Here is a 20,963-nt window from a genome sequence, read left to right as displayed (position 1 = left end):
TATTAAAATGCCTGACTCTGGCTCCATGATTCAGTCTATAACCTAGTCTATCCTTTTATGCATTTAAAACCATTTCAATGAACTTGAATAAAGAAACATCCATGGGTCACATGACAATGCCAACATGGCGGATGTTGTAAGTCCAGATACTACACATCAGTACATACTGTATCAACACACCGCAGTAGGTACTGAATCGTACGCAATAGGTTCTGAATCAAATGTAGTAGATACTGACTCGAAGGAACTACTTACTGACTTGATTGCTGTTGGTTCTGAATTAAAAACAGTAGGTAATGGATGTAGTAGGTGCTTTATTTGAATGTAGCAGGTACTGAATCGTCTGTGAGAGGTAATGAATCGAATGAAGTACGTACTGGCTTGATTGCTGTTGATACTGAATTAAATATAGTAGATGCCGATTTCAATGCAGTAGGTATTGTATGCATCAGGTACTGAATCGAATGCAGCAGGTACAGTACGTTTTTGAATGCATCAGGTACTGAATCAAATGCAGTAGATATTAAATTGAATGCATCAGGTACTGAATTGAACGCAGCAGGTACGTTTTTGAATGCATCAGGTACTGAACTGAATGCAGTAGGTATTAAATTGAATGCATGAGGTACTGAACAGAATGCAGTAGGTATTAAATTGAATGCATCAGGTACTGAATTAAATGAAGTAGGTACTTTAATTGAATGCAGTATGTACTGAATTGAATGCATCAGGTACTGAATCAAATGGAGTTGGTACTTTATTGAATTCATCAGGTACTGAATCGAATGCAGCAGGTACTGAATTGAATGCAGTTTGTACTGAATCGAATGCATCAGGTACTGAATCGAATGCATTGGGTACTGAATCGAATGCAGCAGGTACTGAATCGAATGCATCAGGTACTGAATTGAATGCATCGGGTACTGAATCGAATGCAGCAGGTACTGAATCGAATGCAGTGGGTATTGGATTGAGTGCACCAGGTACTGAATCGAATGCAGTAGGTACTTAATCGAATGCAGTTTGTACTTAATTGAATGCATCAGGTACTGAATTGAATGCATTAGGTATTGAATTGAATGCAGTAGGTACTGAATTAAATGCAGTTTGTACTGAATCGAATACATCAGGTACAGAATTGAATGCATTACGTATTGAATTGAATGCAGTAGGTACTTTATTTGAATGCTGTATGTACTGAATCGAATGCATCAGGTACTGAATCGAACACAGCAGGTACTTTATATGAATGCAGCAGGTATTGAATTGAATGCATCAGGTACTGAATCAAATGCCGCAAGTACTTTATTTGAATGCAGTAAGTACTGAATTAGGTACCTACTGACTTGATTGCTGTTGATACTGAATTATATATACTGATTCGAATGCAGTAGGTATTGAATTGAATGTAGTAGGTACTTTATTTGAATGCAGCAGGAACAGAATCGAATGGATCAGGTACTGAATCAAATACATCAGGTACTGAATTGAATGCACCAGGTACTGAATCGAATGCACCAGGTACTGAATCGAATGCATTGGGTACTGAATCGAATGCAGTAGGTACTGAATTGAATGCAGTTTGTACTGAATCGAACGCATCAGGTACTGAATCGAATGCATTAGGTATTGAATTGAATGCAGTAGGTACTGAATTGAATGCAGTTTGTACTGAATCGAATGCATCGGGTACTGAATTGAATGCATTAGGTATTGAATTGAATGCAGTAGGTACTTTATTTGAATGCTGTATGTACTGAATCGAATGCATCAGGTACTGAATCGAACGCAGCAGGTACTTTATATGAATGCAGCAGGTATTGAATTGAATGCATCAGGTACTGAATCAAATGCCGCAAGTACTTTATTTGAATGCAGTAAGTACTGAATTAGGTACCTACTGACTTGATTGCTGTTGATACTGAATTATATATACTGATTCGAATGCAGTAGGTATTGAATTGAATGCAGTAGGTACTTTATTTGAATGCAGCAGAAACAGAATCGAATGGATCAGGTACTGAATCAAATACATCAGGTACTGAATCGAATGCAATAAGTACTGTCACAGTATGCCATTTTGAATGCACTAATCAAGGGAAAGAGTTGAAAGGGAAAACAAAGGCGCGTGACGGGGTCATGCGATTCACTGTAAACGGAAACAGAATTTCATGCTGGCCAGCTCAAAGCTCCGTCACTGTTGTTCAAAACGGTATCCATTATTTTAGTTGTATTGTCCTGCAGAAATTTCCCTATTATTATAATAAAGTCCTCACCACATGCACACCTAACCACTGAGAATGCCATCCATTACATGCAAGCACGCTGGCACACACGCAACCTGTGAACGTCTGCTCATGACACCCACGCATGGTCACGGAGAAGAAGATGGAGAAGTGAGGAAAACACTACATACTTCGTTTAATTTATTGGCACATGATTCAGCCAAAGGACATTCTGAATGTGAACAAAGAATACTGTGAAATCATTTTATTTGTGTTTCATCACACACACACACACACACACGCATATACACCAGTGCTGAATAGCCTCATTACACACAGCGTTTCCCATCACAGGACAGCAAAGTGTACACGTGAGGTATTACAGTGTGTGTGTGACACCTGTGTCCTCCACGCAGCATGTGCATGTTATTGACTCTAACCAGACCTGACGGCTCATTTAGTGTGTGAAAAGAGAAATCAAACTCCGAACAGGCCCTGTCTGATCTGCGACACGTGAACCTTGATCACCATCTGTGATCATTTTGTTTAAGAGCTGAACTCACAGTCAATTAAAAATCAGCAATTACTCCTGCAATTATAGTGCACTCAGTAACCAGTGATTTTTTTTTTTATAATGGAAAATAAATGGAATACACATTTCAGACACCAGCACAGTTCAATTTCACTGCTGATGTAAAATGAATATATATATATATATATATATATATATATATACATGCTGTACAGACTATTACTATATTATGAATGCAATTTACTATGGCTTCATGAACTTGTGTGTGTGGTAAAAAGAAAAAAATCCCCTAAATATTAGAGTGTGCTTTCAAATAGTACTAATAAAAGTATAAGGTTCATGTGGGTTTCAGTGATTGTACAAAGCACGTGATATATGTGCCATGTGCTGTTCAATTGCTGTTCACGTGTGGCTAAATATCTAGCCAAACCATTTGTTTTACATTGTACACGTTTGACATGACCGCAAAAGCAGTACAGGGGGTCCTCGACTTACGTTGGAATACCGTTCCTAAGGCGCAATGTAACGCAATTTTCGCCGTAAGTCGGAACTCACATACAATCCAATATGGCGTACAACCGGCGATTGTAAACAAAGCCGTCTTCCTCATATAGCGCCGCGTGACGACGTATTCGTCCGCTCCACTCGCCAACTAGTTCCCGTGCGAAATTTGTTTTAGCATTGCAAACGCCGTACATCGGAATGATGGAACAAGATTTTCTTAATAAATTTATGGGAGATAGCGACGTAACCACGAAACGCCGTAGGTTGAGGACTTCGTAAACCGAGGACGTGCTGTACGATTATATGATCGTATAAGTGAATCGACTGAAATTAAGGGCTGAAATTTGTATATAGTTTATATAATGCAAAAACTACAAAGCATCATTCTGTTCGTTCCATTCTGCACGTCCGCTTAAACACTGCGTTTCTATTTGATCGTTTCTAAGTCACTCAAACTATCTAAGGAGGCGGGGCTTAGCAGAGGCGCAAGTGCCCATGCTTGTGAGGGGAGAGCGAAGAGAGCTTGTAATCCGTATTCGTTTTAAGGAAAATAAAAATAAATGAATAAGTAAAAGTACACTATATTGCCAAAAGTTTTGGGACACTCCTCCAATTCACTGAATTCAGGTGTTGTTTTTCAGAGGTTGGGCTCGGCAACTTGGTTCCAGTGAAAGCAACTCTTAATGCTTTAGAATACTAAGACATTTTTGACAGTTTCATGCTCCTAACTTTGGGGAAGACCCCTTCCTGTTCCAACATGACTGCACACCAATGCACAAAGCAAGGTCCATAAAGACATGGATGAGCGGGTTTGGTGTAGAGGAACTTGACTGGCCTGCACAGAGTCCTGACCTCAACCCCATAGAACACCTTTGGGATGAATTAGAGTGGAGACTGCGAGCCAGACCAAAACTGTGACGTCCACCTTTACATGCACATGAGTGTAATATGGAGTTGTCCCGCCCTTTACAGCTATAACAGCTTCAACTCTTCTGGGAAGGCTTTCCACAATGTTTAGGAGTGTGTTTATGGGAATTTTTGACCATTCCTCTAGAACAGGGGTAGGCAAGTTCGGTTCTAGAGAACCGCAGTCCTGCAGATTTCAGCTCCAGTCCTGAAAAAGAAACTCACCTGCCTGTAGCCGTAGTACCTTGATTAGCTTGTTCAGGTGTGTTTGATTAGGGTTGGAGCTGAACTCTGCAGGATTGCGGATCTCTAGGACCGAACTTGACTACCCCTGTTCTAGAAGAATTTGTGAGGTCAGGCACTGATAATGCTTGGCTCACAGTCTCCTCTCTAATTCATTCCAGAGGTGTTCTATCTGGTTGAGGTCAGGACTCTGAGCAGCCCAGTCAAGTTCCTGGGGTGTCCCAATAATTTTGGCAAGGTAGCATATGTAACATGAAGGCTGTAGCTTTAGCATTTAGAGTACGGTTAATTGTCACTATTCGATCCTTACCGGAAACACAATTTGTACTGCCCATGTGAGGAAATGCATCTGCTTCTTGTCTAAAGCATGACAAAATGATTTACAGCGTTTTGGGTATTTATAATACTGTTGTTATAATACTAATAATAATCTAATGTTATAATGTAATGTTGAGGTTCTCTTTGGGAGTGACACGGTTGGACAAGATTAGGAACGAGTACATCAGAGGGACAGCTCATGTTGGACGTTTGGGGGACAAAGTTAGGGAGGCCAGATTAAGATGGTTTGGACATGTCCAGAGGAGGGAGAGTGAGTATATTGGTAGGAGAATGTTGGACATGGAGCTGCCAGGCAGGAGGCAAACAGGAAGGCCAAAGAGGAGGTATATGGATGTAATAAATGAGGATATGAAGCTAGTGGGTGCAAGTGTTGAGGATGCAGAGGATAGGGATAGGTGGAGAGAGGTGATTCACTGTGGCGACCCCTGAAGGGAAAAGCCAAAAGACGAAGAAGAAGAAGAATCTAATGTTATAATGTGTTGGCAGCAATTTTGCGCATGTCCAGAAACTCAGGTTTTGTTCTACGCATGTGCAAAATTGCTGCCAACAACACATTATAACATTATATTATTAGTAGAATTATCAGTACAAATCGTGATTCCGGTACGGATCGAGTAGTGGCATGAATTATGAAAAGTCATTTCATTGCCTTTTACTTGATAGTGGTCTCATTTGAATTGGAGATCCAGACAGTTTATTGCTTAATTGCATTTCATCTAACATTTTTATCCTGTACATGTCTTTATTTTTATTCTATACATGTTAAATTCATTCAGGTATTGGAGATAATATTGGACATTTCATTATTTCAGCAAAAAGAATATTGTGTGCAATAATATCATTTTTTCCGTCCTAATTGACTTTCCCGCAATTAATGGAACAAGTCATATAATCTTAGTAAGGTATTTTCAAGTAATTCAAGCTGTTACTCAGTTGAGGAACCACCAATTAATTGTCTTTTAAGGGCTAAGACGAGTGACACCTGAGTTAGGCTCCACTTATTTTCATCTTGACACAGGGTCGCATTAAGTGCTTCATTATAACTGCTGCTTGACATTAAAAAAAGTTTTAATATTAAACATTTCTTGAGCTATGCATAGACAGTATGTCGTTTCAGTGCTGTTTCCGGATCAACAAAATCCATCAAAAGTTTTGTAAATCGTGCCTAAGGCTTCATAAACTTGCTTTAATTAATTTTGTTTTAAATAGCAGCCTTACAAATTAGATTCGAGACTATGTGATCATATTTGCATAACATACAGCGCTACAACATAGCAAGTGTTTCTGGAGTTCTGCCTGCATTATGTTAAAGCGTTCAGTTACAGTTACTGCAGCCTTCTAGCACAAATGCAAGACTAGTGCAGCAAACATCCGGCACTAAACACAACAAACGCTTTACTGATGACCTCAAAAATGTGCACTTAACTTAAATGGAAGGCTTTCAGTTTAGCCTCCTTTCACTCTCTAATAAAGACCTTCTCTCTGTTGTGGTTTGTCATATATTGAAGCTCCAGATGAGCTCTATCATGCACTTATTTCTATAAAGCACGACTGTTCAAGTCATTACAAATTCCCCAAACAAGCCGAGTGACTGATTTTTATGCCCGTGGACTAAAATGAACGGAGCTAACAAGTCATGCCAAAGCGGTTTGCTTGCTGCAAAGTGTGTTTTATCTTGCAGCTCCAGGTAATTAGTCGGCATTATAGACGGTTCTGGCTTTGATTACAGCAGCCAGACATTTATTACTTAAATTATCAGACGTAAATGGTGTCATGGCTCCTGCCTTTCGAAACCATTCGAGAGGCTTTTTCATTTTGTGGAGGTGCAGTTTGAAGGGACAGTCTGTGATTATACAAATAATCTTCATTCCTTATCCGGTTTAAGGCTCCAGAAAGTGTTGAAGAACTATTAATCAAAGGTCTGTTAGTGAGCTGTGGATAATACAGGCCTAAATCACAAGCTCAAAGTTAAGATCAGTGTACCAACAAATAAGATAGTTTTGCATATCTGCATTTTTATAAATTTATAAACGTTTCCAGCACAATACTTACTATAAAGGTAGTTTTAAAAGGTCTTTTCTAATGACTGCCCTGCAAAGCCTTGATCTGTAAATAAGCCGACTTGTTGCTAAATGTGGCCTTGGAGTGTACAGCAGTTCTCCTGTTGTGTTCTCTATCCACCAGATGAAAGTCAGTGTGACCTTTATCATTTCAATCTCTCATGCTGCCCAGGCACTTGACATCTGCAAATCCACTCACTCAATAAGAGTAAGACTGGAGCACATAAGTACTCGTTGAACTCTATTCCTCCTTATTGACTTAGAAAGCAGTGAACAGTTTTTTGCAGCAGTACCCGAGTGAACCTCGGGTCAATTATGAACTGACACTCCTACTTTGATCAAATGGTGCAGGATGTTTGTTGGTACCTCGAAAAGTGAAGGCTACAGCAGGCGGGGCAGAACTTTCTGTGTTTAGTGTTATTTGTTTAGTCAAGCTTTTTGTCAATAGTTCTTTCTTAGTTGAGCAGATCTACACCAAGGAAGCCCAGTAGTGTTTCTGCGAAGGCTGAGAAAAGCCCCCCATCCTCACGAAATTCTGCATCCTGAGAAGCTGCAGCACTGCCTGGTTTGCAGATTGCAGGACTGTGTACTGGCCATGCCTTCACTGTGTCTGCTGTCCCTTTTTAGGAATTATTGCTCTGTCTTGTTCTGTTTGCACAATGCACTTTATGTAGTCTTGTGTAGTTCTGTGTAGACTCATGTAGACCTGTGGTGTTTGTTCTGGAGCACCACAGTCCTGGAGAAATGTTGTTTTATTTCACTCTGCATTCTACCAGCTGTATAAAGGGGCACTGGTGGCTCAGTGGTAGGTTTCTCTCCTACCAAGTGGAAGGCCCGGGTTTGATTACCAGCCAGGACCCAAACCCCAGCCACTAGATTCAGTGCTGGTCCCAAGCCTGAAGGGCTTCTGGCGTAAAACCTGTGCCAAGTCGTTGTGCAGACCAGTTGGTCTGCTGTGGTGACCCCTCACACACATAGGGAGCAGCCAAAAGATCAACAACACTCTACCAGCTGTATATGGTTGGTACTTGACTTGTAATTTGGAGTGTTTAAGTGAACTGGGATGTTTGGTTGCTGTTATCTAAACACTCTTATGCGTTCATTCAGGTTTGTTGACTGTGGAGTGGCTGGCTGCTTTATATCCCAGGGCACTTTCTTTTGGCTCTCTGTTTCAGGTAAGCTGTCATAGCTAGTTTTCCTGGAGTCCCTGCTTGCATTCTGGACACAATGTACATTATCCTTAATCATTACGTGACAATGAGTATACCAAATAAATTCTCTCTCTCTCTCTCTCTCTCTCTCTCTCTCTCTAGCTACACATTGTACTGCTTCTGAGATACCAATGTTTCTGACCCCTTCTGCTCTCTGGACCTGCATGATCCCTCCTGGTGCCCTACTTCTGGTTAGTTTTCCTATCACTTGAAAAACACTGTCTCTGCTTCCACCTAAAGCTACACTAAAAATCATGGAGATGACTTTGGATTGAGATTGATAACAGTTTTGCTCCAGTTGCTTTGTGCTCTAATTGCTACGATAGCTTTAAGACTGCATTAGCCACAAACAGATTTGCACTCAAGTCTCAGTGATCAGTTGATAGCTATCAACAGACTTTATGTTCACACTAGAGTGAATCTTCTGGGTACACAATTGCATGTTTTTGATCACAATTATGAAAGGGAAATGATTTAATTGTTTCAGATGAGGAAGGGTTCCCTTTTGAGTCTGGTTCCTTGTGTCATCAAGTTTTTACTTGCCTCCATCGTCTCTCGGTTGCTTGTTCTTGATAAACGTAACATTTTATAATTTTATTACCCCTTAGATAGGAGTTCTAGGTTTTTTTTATTTTATTCTTTGGAAATTCAAGAAAATCATTTTCATTCTCAAACCATTTCGGTATTTTTGTTTAGACTAGTATTAGTTACAAAGTGGAGAGATCAGGGCAGGAAGGTTCCACTCTCCCTTTTCAGTACAAATGAAGTGCTAATTATGGCGATATGTCTAGCAGCTCATGTAGAAAAACCCGGGTCATTAGTGATTTCCTCCAAGTAGAATGAGCTGCTTAAAAAAGGTACGTGGGTGGCTTCCTATTATCGACTTTCTACCTAGGCTTTAGAGGCAAACAGACCGTTTTATGGTGGCAAATACGCGAGAATTCACACAAACCAATTTGTATGAAAATTTATAAACAGACAAGGCAAAAGGTGGTGTATTTGTTAAAGACTCTTTGAGTCTGTACAAAATGTTTCCATTCATTTTGTGTCCAGTTTGGAACTCTCTGTGGAACAAATTGTCATTCTGATTGTGGGTCTGATTACAGTTCTGTTTGTCTGATTGTGGGTCTGATTACAGTTCTGTTTGTCTGATATTGGTGGTGTGATTACAATTCTGTTTGTCTGATATTGGTGGTGTGATTACAATTCTGTTTGTCTGATATTGGTGGTCTGATTACAGTTCTGTTTGTCTGATATTGGTGGTCTGATTACAGTTCTGTTTGTCTGATATTGGTGGTGTGATTACAATTCTGTTTGTCTGATATTGGTGGTGTGATTACAATTCTGTTTGTCTGATATTGGTGGTGTGATTACAATTCTGTTTGTCTGATATTGGTGGTGTGATTACAATTCTGACTGTTGGTCTGATTGTGGGTCTGATTACAGTTCTGTTTGTCTGATTGTGAGTCTGATTACAGTTCTGTTTGTCTGATTGTGGGTCTGATTACAGTACTGTTTGTCTGATTGTGGGTCTGATTACAGTACTGTTTGTCTGATTGTGGGTCTGATTACAGTACTGTTTGTCTGATTGTGGGTCTGATTACAGTTCTGTTTGTCTGATTGTGGGTCTCATTACAGTTCTGTTTGTCTGATTGTGGGTCTGATTACAGTACTGTTTGTCTGATTGTGGGTCTCATTACAGTTCTGTTGGTCTGATTGTGGGTCTGATTACAGTTCTGTTTGTCTGATTGTGGGTCTCATTACAGTTCTGTTTGTCTGATTGTGGGTCTGATTACAGTACTGTTTGTCTGATTGTGGGTCTGATTACAGTTCTGTTAGTCTGATTGTGGGTCTGATTACAGTACTGTTTGTCTGATTGTGGGTCTGATTACAGTTCTGTTTGTCTGATTGTGGGTCTGATTACAGTTCTGTTAGTCTGATTGTGGGTCTGATTACAGTTCTGTTTGTCTGATTGTGGGTCTGATTACAGTTCTGATTGTTGGTCTGATTACAGTACTGTTTGTCTGATTGTGGGTCTGATTACAGTTCTGTTTGTCTGATTGTGGGTCTGATTACAGTTCTGATTGTTGGTCTGATTACAGTACTGTTTGTCTGATTGTGGGTCTGATTACAGTTCTGTTTGTCTGATTGTGGGTCTGATTACAGTTCTGTTTGTCTGATTGTGGGTCTGATTACAGTTCTGTTTGTCTGATTGTGGGTCTGATAACAGTTCTGATTGTTGGCCTGATTACAGTACTGTTTGTCTGATTGTGGGTCTGATTACAGTTCTGTTTGTCTGATTGTGGGTCTGATTACAGTTCTGTTTGTCTGATTGTGGGTCTGATTACAGTACTGTTTGTCTGATTGTAGGTCTGATTACTGTTCTGACTGTTTGTCTGATTGTGGGTCTGATTACAGTTCTGTTTGTCTGATTGTGGGTCTGATTACAGTTCTGATTGTTGGTCTGATTGTGGGTCTGATTACAGTTTTAACTGTTTCAAATTGTGGGTCTTATCACAGTTTTAACTGTTTGTCTGGTATTGGTGGTTTGATTACAGTTCTGTCTGTTGGTCTGATTATGGGTCTGGTTACAGTTCTGTCTGTTGGTCTGATTATGGGTCTGGTTACAGTTCTGACTGTTGGTCTGATTATGGGTCTGGTTAAAGTTCTGACTGTTGGTCTGATTACAGTTCTGATTACAGTTCTGACTGTTGGTCCGATTACAGTTTTGACTGTTGGTCTGATTGTGGGTCTGATTGCAGTTCTGACTGTTGGTCTGATTGTGGGTCTGATTACAGTTCTGATTATGGGTCTGACTGCAGTTCTGACTGTTGGTCTGATTACATTTCTGATTGTGGGTCAGATTAAAGTTCTGACTGTTGGTCTGATTACAGTTCTGACTGCAGTTCTGATTATGGGTCTGATTACAGTTCTGATTATGGGTCTGATTACAGTTCTGACTGCAGTTCTGATTACATTTCTGACTGTTGGTCTGATTACAGGTCTGACCGCAGTTCTGATTATGGGTCTAAGTAAAGTTCTGACTGTTGATCTGATTACAGTTCTGACTGTTGGTCTGATTACAGGTCTGACTACAGTTCTGATTATGGATCTGATTACAGTTCTGGTTGCTGGCATAATTGTGAGTGTGACTGAATCTTTTGTAGATTTGATTTCTTTGTATTGGTCTAATTATGGTTCTGATTGGGGCTCTGACAGTTGGTCTGTCTGTAAGTCTGACAGTGTGTCTAGTTGTAGGTCTGATTGTAGTTCATGCTTTACCATCACATCACCTCCAGCATCCCAGCAGCATTAATGCATTAATGAGCAGCACAGTGTTCACATCCTAAACCTGATCAGCAGTGTTTCTGTGGAGTAACACAAACAACTTTAGACATCAGTCATTAGCTTCCACCCCTACACACACACACACTCTCTCTTTCTTAATTGACTTTCCTATAAATGTACATTTTCCAGTTCCTTTTTAGAGGTTCTTGCTGTCAGGACATGGGGAAGTCAGGAGGCAGAATTCTGGTGTTGCTATAGAAACCGTTCATTAAAGGGGCAGCATGTTTCACACTGTGTGTGTGTGTCTTTGTTGTTTAGTGATGGATGTGGACTCGAACTACATAAGCAGGGTAGAGAACAAACTCAAAACTCAGAGGAACAATGCAGCGTCTTCTCCTAACTCCAGATTAGTCGAAAGCATGAACATCTTCAGACTCCGCAACCTTTGATCAATGATTATGCCCGAGGAAATGTTCTCCTTTAATGGACGTCATATTTCCTCTAGCTCATCTTTTTTTAGACAGTCACCTTCAACATCTGTGTTACGCTATTAAAAAGTCATTGGTGTTAAATCTTTTGCATGGGGAAAAGATAAGACCGCACATAAGATGTTCGAGCACATCAATCCGACAACGAATGTTTGAAACTCGGTAACTGGCAGTGTATATACACAAGGCAGTGTTTGTGATGAATAATTCATTTTTATCCTCCGGCAAATTGAAAGATTGATTACTGCAAGCCACAGAAGAGAGCACTAACAATTCAATTCTTCCGGAAATATTGCATTTATTCAGGCATTGTATGTACAATAAAAAAGAAAGAAAAAAACAAACAAACAAACAAACAAAAATGAATGACAGTCGAGGTTGTAGGGTAGACACAGGAGAGAAATAACATTATCAAGCTCTTATGCCCTTTAGAGATGTGTGCCATTTATTAGAAAAACACTTTTTGGACACTTTTTTTTAATTCCTGTTTTCTACATAGAGTTGCAGGGAACATGGAGACTGTCCCATGGCAGACAAACCTCCCAGGCCATTTCAGATTGCTGAGATTAGTTCCAACATGACTTCCTTAAAGTAAACATTTCTCAATCATTTATAAATGATTATTCGTTTTTTTCGTTGTTAAAACTTTTTTCTCAATTCAATTTGACTTTAGATTAGATTATACCCTGTGAAATACCTGTTGCTATAGAAACATACACTGATCAGGCATCACCTGCATAATATTGTGTTGGTCCTCCTTTTGCTACCAAAACACTGACCCCTTTCTATCAGAACCAGCATTAACTTCTTCAGCAATTTGAGCAACAGTAGCTCATCTGTTGGATCGGATCACACGGACCAGCCTTCTCTCCCTAATGAGTCAAGGCCGTTCATGACCCTGTCTCCGGTTCACCACTGTTCCTTCCTGGGACCACTTTTGATAGATACTGACCACTGCAGACCGGGAACACCACACAAGAGCTGCAGTTTTGGAGATGCTCTGATCCAGTGGTCTAGCCATCACAATTTGGCCCTTCATCAAACTCGCTCAAATCCTTACGCTTGTCCATTTTTCCTGCTTCTAACACATCAAACTTTGTGGACAAAATGTTCACTTGCTGCCTAATATATCCCACCCACTAACAGGTGCCATGATGAGGAGATATTCAGTCTTATTCACTTCACCTGTCACTGCTCACAGTGTTATACCTGATCAGTGTATAAGAATGAGTGCATTAACATAAATTTGTCGTTTATGTTACTGCCTGAAACGTATAGAGGTTTTCATGGCGATTTTTTTGTGATTGTTGTTTGCCAAAAATGTTTGACTTTATTTATTTACTTTTCTTGCGATGCAACTGTTTTTACAAAGTTTTTTATGCTTGAAGGATTCTTCTTTTAAACGTTTTCCAGTGAAAACACATCGCAGAATTTCTAATAATATAATCATAATTTCTGTGATCATGAAATCCTCAGGGGACTGGGAACTACTGTCTGATCAGTTCTGTTATTTATTTATTTATTTAGTTTTTAAATCAGATTCAATAGCACTCTGGTATAATACGTAGCAAACAATAGTATTTATCGCCTTATTAGTTTCCATCGACAAAGAAGCAAACCTGCAGAACATGATGATTCGAGTTATTTAATTCCAAACTCCTTAAGAACGTCTAATTCATAGCTTTTGGTCACTTATTGGATAAATGTTTTTGTTGTTACACATAGTTGTATATGTTGAATTTATCTAGCACTTGTCACAAGATCTCTCTCTCTCTCTTGTTCTCCAAAAAAGTGAGCAAATTTTGCTGGAAAATAGCATGTGGTGTTAAAACAAAAATAACAAAATCACATCCATAAAAAAACAAAACAATACTCCATCCCAGAGCGTGATATATATTCTCAGTCTCTACACCTCGGTAAAGTTCTGTGTCTTTGATGAAGCTCTTTCACACAGGTGCTAATAAAGCAGATGGTCCAGACGGCTTTCTCTAAATTACAAACTGTTTTTATTTATTTTATTTTTTTTTAATACTGAATCATTTTTCTGTTTTTCCACATTCGTGATGGAACACGCTGCCCAAAGACGTCCACAGATGGTTATTAAGAGGAAGAGTGTTCGCAGGGCCTCAACGATTCTCAACGGCTCTTAGAAATCTTGATCCCACCCGGAGAAATCCTCCTCAGCCAGGCTCTTCTCAAACGGGAAACGGTCAAAGTTGATGTAGCAGGGACCCTGAGACAGAAACACACACATCTCAGGCTTGAGCATGATTACAAGACATGCAACGTTACCAGACATTAAGGGAAATAAAACACTTGTGGTATGTTGATAATAATTACTAATTAATAAGTGACTTAAGAAACCGCATCTCCTGTCCAGAAATGTTGGAAAACTTTATTGGAGATTTCTATTAATATAATATGTTTAAAGCTTATTAATATACTTTCAGCAATACTGTTATCCCATCATGCATTGCTGTACAGGTTGGTGTGTTGTCTCGGGTCGGATCGCATGACCGAACCGTTGCCGAGTTCGATCGTTGTTTTGGTGTGTTAACGAACGGAATCAAGAGAAAACACAACAGATTCTGAGACCAAAGCTCTAAACAAGCCAGGTGTGAAAACACCCAGTTTGAAAGCATATGCTGCTGATCATCAGTGAAAGTTTCACTAGCAGAGAAGAAAAAATTTGGTCGACGCATCAAACCGTCTGTTTTCAGACGTTGTGTCAGGAAGAACATCATGTCCTGCCGTGAGCAGCATAAGACTGAGACAATCCGCTCGTGACTGGCGTCGCTTTCGCAGCCCACATGATCCTAATCATGTCTGCCTTAATTAACCACGCTGATGAAGAATACTAGAGTCATTTCTCTCTGTGTCAGACACGAGGAAGCAGAAGTAGTATTTTTACATGTAAACGTAACAACGAACCAAACAGAACATATATATATATATATATATATATATATATATATATATATATATATATATATATATATATATATATATATATATATATATGTATTCGGATGTCAGATGATTATTTTCCTCTAACAGCACACCTACAAGTGTTTTATTCCTTACATCATCTTAATACTGACCTTTCTGATGAGTTTAACTGTCGGAGCATTGATCTGTTTCATCCTCAGTTTGTGCCAGTTCATGCTGTTAAACCACCTGATGGAACAAAAGAGAGCAAGAGAGAGAGAGAGAGAGAGAGCGAGAGAGCGAGATGTATTAATAACGAATAATTATAAGTGTTTCAAGGTTTACGGTGCATAATATACGGATAAATGGATGGATGTGGATGCGCATGTTATCACCTGTGATTACGGACGTCTTTGATTCCATTTTTGGTGTTTCCTAACCGTTGACCCGGACGTGGTCTAAAATAATGTGGCATAAACACATGTCTTTTAAAAAGCTTCATTCTTACAAACGTCAATAACAACACCACCACCACCACCACCACCACAAAGGCATAATTAAATTATGTTGATTTACACTTAATAGTACATGCTAAATTTATTATTTATTTATTTATTTATTTATTTAACTGTTTACTTTCTTTCTTTTGTTGTATCTAAATTTATTCTTGAATTTATTTTACGAATATACTGCCATTTGTCTTGTTTTCCGAAGTAAAATCATGTAAGGGGTTTGGCATTTACCTGCACAGTTTGCTAATAAGAGATCTGGCCGCCTCTCCCATGTGTGGGGGATACTTTATCACCCCATCCAATATCTTAGCATAGATGTTCTGTGGCTCTGAGCTGGAAAAAGGTGGGCTTCAACATGCAGGCAGAGAGGGAAAACAAATAGATTAGCATCAAATCTGGGTTTGAATATTTTGTTCCGTCTATCTGGTGAAGGCATTCAGGCATGAAATGCACATCAACACAATTAACATTTAACAACGATTAACCACGTTTCAACACAAATGATTCAGGAGTCTTGATTCATGAGTCATTTAAGCTCCGACACTGAAGCTGGTGCATCGTCCACAAGTTGTAATTCTTTCTATCAATTTAGTGCTAATATAGTGCAATGGTTCTGTCCTTCACGACGATGTAAACTGAGTAGCAAAATCGTCTGAGGGAGCAATCAGGCATCAAGCTTTTAAGATATTTATTGTAGACAGGAAAAGTCTCAGTGCAGTTGTTAGGCCAGCTGTACATGTCTTTTCTCAGTACAGAGAAATTATTCTTCTAATTTATTCACACCACTAGTTCTGATGTCTCTTTGGTTCATTTCTTTCCTACCTGCCAGCCAGAAGCTCATACATCAGAACACCTAGTGACCAGAAATCAGCAGCGAAGTCGTGACCATGATTCTGAATAATCTCTGGAGCCATGTACTCTGGAGTTCCGCAGAAAGAGTATGTCTTCTGTCCTCGCCGGAGCTTTTTAGCAAAACCAAAATCCACCTGAGAGAGAGAGAGAGAGAGAGAGAGAGAGAGAGAGATACAGTATATATAATCTATTGAATGGGAAAAACCGTGCTTTTAGAAAGAAAATAGATAAAAGTGAACGTTGAAATTCCTAGTTTCTAGTTTTTCATCACTAGGTATGAATAATTATATAGAAACTATGTATACTCAGGGCTAATCTCTGTGTTTATATTAGTATCATGTTATGTTGACGGTCAATGTTTCCTGAAGGCATCGAAGCACACAAAAATATATTGTTAATTGGTAGAGCAAGCATCACATTGAACACTCTCTCTCTCCCAATGTTGACTTCCTCTAAACCTCCAGGAACATATTATAATTATTAACATATTACTAATAACCTACTGGTTATTGTAAATACTTTTCACAAGATACAGTTCTTGATAAATCCAAGCAATTTACTAGTTTGACGTATCCCCTGGAGTCCAGCATGAGGTTCTCTGGCTTCAGGTCTCGGTACATGATGTCTTTCTTATGGAGGTAGGCGTAAGCCTCCACCACGCACGCTGCGACAAACACGGTCACGTTCTCTTCAAAACGACGTCTGTAACACACACACACACGCACACACACACGAGGCTGCTGTGGAACACTGGAACTTTGTCAGTACAATTATATAAAATCCTGGTGTCATAATTACACTTCTTTTAGCTTGGTCCAGATCTCGCCCCCTGAGCAGAAATCCATGACCATATAGATGTAGCGAGAGTCTTTAAATGTCCCATGAAGCCTAAAGCGGAACATGTAGATTAAGGGTCAAACATTCACCCGTCAAGGTCAAGCTGTTAAAATCTTATTCATTAAAATCTCACCTGACTATGAAGTCACACTCGATGTCCAGCATTAGCCTCTTCTCGAACAGCACGTGCTCTTCTTGCCTCTTCTGGACGATGAGCTTTTTGCTGATCTTTTTCAGGGCAAAGTATTTCCCATGCTGCATCGTGGTTACCTGTGTACAACGCAAGGTAGAGCTAGTAGCTATTATGCAATACAATTTAATATATGGAGTTAAGAGTTAACCATCGATTTGAGCCACAAGTGTTCAGACATAGCCTATTTATTTGTGTGACTTATCATCTTATACATGTTAATGATGCACTTGATGTTGTAGGTAGCCTCAAGGTAATCTTTCTACCAGTGTTTAAATCTACACCCAATTCTACAATCACTACTCTACCAGTTCCACTCGTCCGAACCCCCCCAATCCCAGGGTGACGGGGCTTCCTTGGTAACGTCCCTCCTGGTACAGGACCGGGATCAGGTCCTTCAGTTGTAGAGAAGACACTGAGCTGAAGACACACAGAACAGAACAGAACATCACGGTTTTGCAAAATGGCTGTACCATCCATGGTAAAACAAAGTTTCCTTTCTTGATTTTACTTTCTTTCACTGATTTGAAATCTGAAGCAAATCAATTTTATCTTTGATTTTCCTCCTGCAAAATGTTTCAGCCAAAAGTGTTTATTTCTTCAGTGATCTTACCTATTTTTCTTCGGAGTGCAAGTGTCCTCCGGGAGATCTGTGCTGCTCAAACCGAGAAAGGGAAAAGAACAACAAAAGTCAAGATCTCTCTCTAATTATAATCTGTTGTGTATGACTACACTGACCTACAGTAAACGCTGGTTAATTCTAATGGAAAAGAAGAGATAACCGGTGCAAAATCTGCCACCACGTTACGTTTAGCAGCGACACATCAGTACAAAAAAATGAAAAATCAGAGTGAGAGAATTCCTTCTCCTCAAAAACATCCACTCATCCAGCATCCATGTGATACTGCATTTATATGCTGGTCAAAACCTAATAAGGGTGTGTGTGTGTGTGTGTGTGTGTGTTTGGCTAGAGGCAAAATAACCATACTCATCATGTAGCTCCAGGCTTTCTATTGGGATTGTCTCCTCAAAAGCCCTGCAAAGAAAACAGAAAACACATAATAAATAAAATAAAATGATTATATATATATATATATATATGTATATATATACAGGGGTTTTTACACTGAAACTGAAACGCCTGGTTTTAGACCACAATAATTCATTAGTATGGTGTAGGGCCTCCTTTTCGGTCAATACAGCATCAATTCGTCTTGGGAATGACAGATACAAGTCCTGCACAGTGGTCAGAGGGATTTTGAGCCATTCTTCTTGCAGAATAGTGGCCAGGTCACTACGTGATGCTGGTGGAGGAAAACGTTTCCTGACTCGCTCCTCCAAAACACCCCAAAGTGGCTCAATAATATTTAGATCTGGTGACTGTGCAGGCCATGGGAGATGTTCAACTTCACTTTCATGTTCATCAAACCACTCTGTCACCAGTCTTGCTGTGTGTATTGGTGCATTATCATCCTGATACACGGCACCGCCTTCAGGATACAATGTTTGAACCATTGGGTGCACATGGTCCTCCAGAATGGTTCGGTAGTCCTTGGCAGTGACGCGCCCATCTAGCACAAGTATTGGGCCTAGGGAATGCCATGATATGGCAGCCCAAACCATCACTGATCCACCCCCATGCTTCACTCTGGGCATGCAACAGTCTGGGTGGTACGCTTCTTTGGGGCTTCTCCACACTGTAACTCTCCCAGATGTGGGAAAGACAGTGAAGGTGGACTCATCAGAGAACAATACATGTTTCACATTGTCCACAGCCCAAGATTTTCGCTGCTGGCACCATTGAAACCGACGTTTGGCATTGGTACGAGTGACCAAAGGTTTGGCTATAGCAGCCCGGCCATGTACATTGACCCTGTGGAGCTCCCGACTGACAGTTTTGGTGGAAACAGGAGAGTTGAGGTGCACATTTAATTCTGCAGTGAGTTGGGCAGCTGTGGTTTTATGTTTTTTGGATACAATCCGGGTTAGCACCCGGACATCCCTTTCAGAGAGCTTCCTCTTGCGTCCACAGTTACTCCTGTTGGATGTGGTTCGTCCTTCTTGGTGGTATGCTGACATTACCCTGGATACCGTGGCTCTTGATACATCACAAAGACTTGCTGTCTTAGTCACAGATGCGCCAGCGAGACGTGCACCAACAATTTGTCCTCTTTTGAACTCTGATATGTCACCCATAATGTTGTGTGCATTGCAATATTTTAAGCAAAACTGTGCTATTACTCTGCTAATTAAACCTTCACACTCTGCTCTTACTGGTGGAATGTGCAGTCAATGAAGATTGGCCACCGCGCTGGTCAAATTTAGCCATGAAACCTCCAACACTAAATTGGCCAGTGTTTCAGTTTCATTGTCCAACCCCTGTATATATATATATATATATATATATATATATATATATATATATATATATATATATATATATATATATGTATATATATATATATATATATATATATATATATATATATATATATATATATATATATATATATTTAAAAATAAGTGATTTTTTATTTATTTATTATAGTTATATAGCACATATGTGTAAAAAAAAGGAATAATAATAATAATAATAATAATAATAATAATAATAATAATAATAAATTATTAAATAAAATGGAAAGTAACCGAATAGAGAACTGGGACTCACTCCTTATCAATTGCGAAGCAGGTCACTGACCCCAAAGCAATGCAGGTAGCTGTTCTCAAGATCTCACTGCACAAACAAATAAACAAACAAGACTAACACCATAAATAATAAATTATATATCTATGGAGATTTTCGCATGTTCACCCAAGCCCTGTATGTTTTTTTTTCCATCCGATGCAACCCCGATAAACAAGAAAGCTAGGCTAGAGAGTTAGCTGACACAAATGTATGCTAGGAACGGTAAGGAAATTGTTCTGAATACTGTGTTCATGTCACTTGTCAATTTTAACGTCTTTTAATGTCAATAGCGGGACAAAAATACATGCAAAAAAAAAATCTTAGTGTGAAATCAGCTTCGGTGAATTAAAAAATTAATATGAGCTGATTCCAAACTATTACAACAGCCCATATACGTTTATACAGAATTATAAAGATGACCCCGAAGGAAATCGTCAGTGACACATACCATTCTATAGCATTTCCTTACCGTATAAGAGCCAGCTCTCCGAAATAATCCCCTTGTCCCAATTTCCGGATGATTTTTTGCTGCCCGTTCACTTTCTTTGTCACCTCGACCTGAGGTTAGAGAGGATAATATAACGTAACAACATACCGTGTACAGAATGTGTGCACTATAGCAACAGGAGGAGGAAAACGGTGTTACATTTAACTCTGCCCTCTCTCACCTCTCCCTTGAGGATGATGTAAAACGTGTCTCCCTCAGCACCTTCACGCACGATCACCTCATTATCCTGAAACTTCACCTGGGTGCAGGGAAACCATGGATCAGTGTGAAAGATTAGCATTTATTTATGTTTGGATAAAAACAGATTATGAAAACAACTGGTATACATGTGGGAGTCAAGATTAATCCTTTACATGATGAAATGGAAAAAAAATAATTCCTAAACCTCTCTCTTGTGCATGTATCTTCTTATTATTTTGGCTTGTCCCTTCAGGGGTGGCCACAGCGAATCATCTTTCTCCACCTATCCCTATCTTCTGCATCCTCAACACTATCTTCATATCCTCATTTATTCCATCCATATACCTCCTCTTTGGCCTTCCTCTTTGCCTCCTGCCTGCCAGCTCCATGTCCAACATTCTCCTACCAATATACTCACTCTCCCTCCTCTGAACATGTCCAAACCATCCCTAACTTTGTCCCACTGTCTCT

The 20,963-nt window shown here is 39.6% G+C and overlaps 1 protein-coding gene across 3 annotated transcripts in view; it reads right to left on the bottom strand.

Annotated features, from left to right (window-relative positions):
* Positions 1–12,083: 12,083 nt before the first annotated feature.
* prkg3 (protein kinase cGMP-dependent 3) overlaps positions 12,084–20,963 on the bottom strand; it is a 25,394-nt gene continuing 16,514 nt past the window's right edge. For all 3 annotated transcript variants that reach the window (XM_058392812.1, XM_058392810.1, XM_058392811.1), the window contains 14 exons: positions 20,473–20,550; positions 20,274–20,362; positions 19,787–19,852; positions 18,104–18,151; positions 17,729–17,770; positions 17,424–17,535; positions 17,059–17,195; positions 16,887–16,976; positions 16,649–16,790; positions 16,059–16,222; positions 15,468–15,584; positions 15,120–15,182; positions 14,898–14,973; positions 12,084–14,029 (listed from right to left, as the gene is read on the bottom strand). In XM_058392812.1, coding sequence (XP_058248795.1) covers positions 13,943–14,029; positions 14,898–14,973; positions 15,120–15,182; positions 15,468–15,584; positions 16,059–16,222; positions 16,649–16,790; positions 16,887–16,976; positions 17,059–17,195; positions 17,424–17,535; positions 17,729–17,770; positions 18,104–18,151; positions 19,787–19,852; positions 20,274–20,362; positions 20,473–20,550 — 1,311 coding nt within the window. In that variant the 3' untranslated portion in view covers positions 12,084–13,942. The remainder of the gene's footprint in view (positions 14,030–14,897; positions 14,974–15,119; positions 15,183–15,467; positions 15,585–16,058; positions 16,223–16,648; positions 16,791–16,886; positions 16,977–17,058; positions 17,196–17,423; positions 17,536–17,728; positions 17,771–18,103; positions 18,152–19,786; positions 19,853–20,273; positions 20,363–20,472; positions 20,551–20,963) is intronic.

Source organism: Hemibagrus wyckioides, linkage group LG06 (assembly GCF_019097595.1).
Source record: "Hemibagrus wyckioides isolate EC202008001 linkage group LG06, SWU_Hwy_1.0, whole genome shotgun sequence".
Lineage (NCBI taxonomy): Eukaryota > Metazoa > Chordata > Actinopteri > Siluriformes > Bagridae > Hemibagrus > Hemibagrus wyckioides.
The sequence above is the reverse complement of the archived record's forward strand: the minus strand, read 5'-3'. Positions and strand labels throughout refer to the sequence as shown.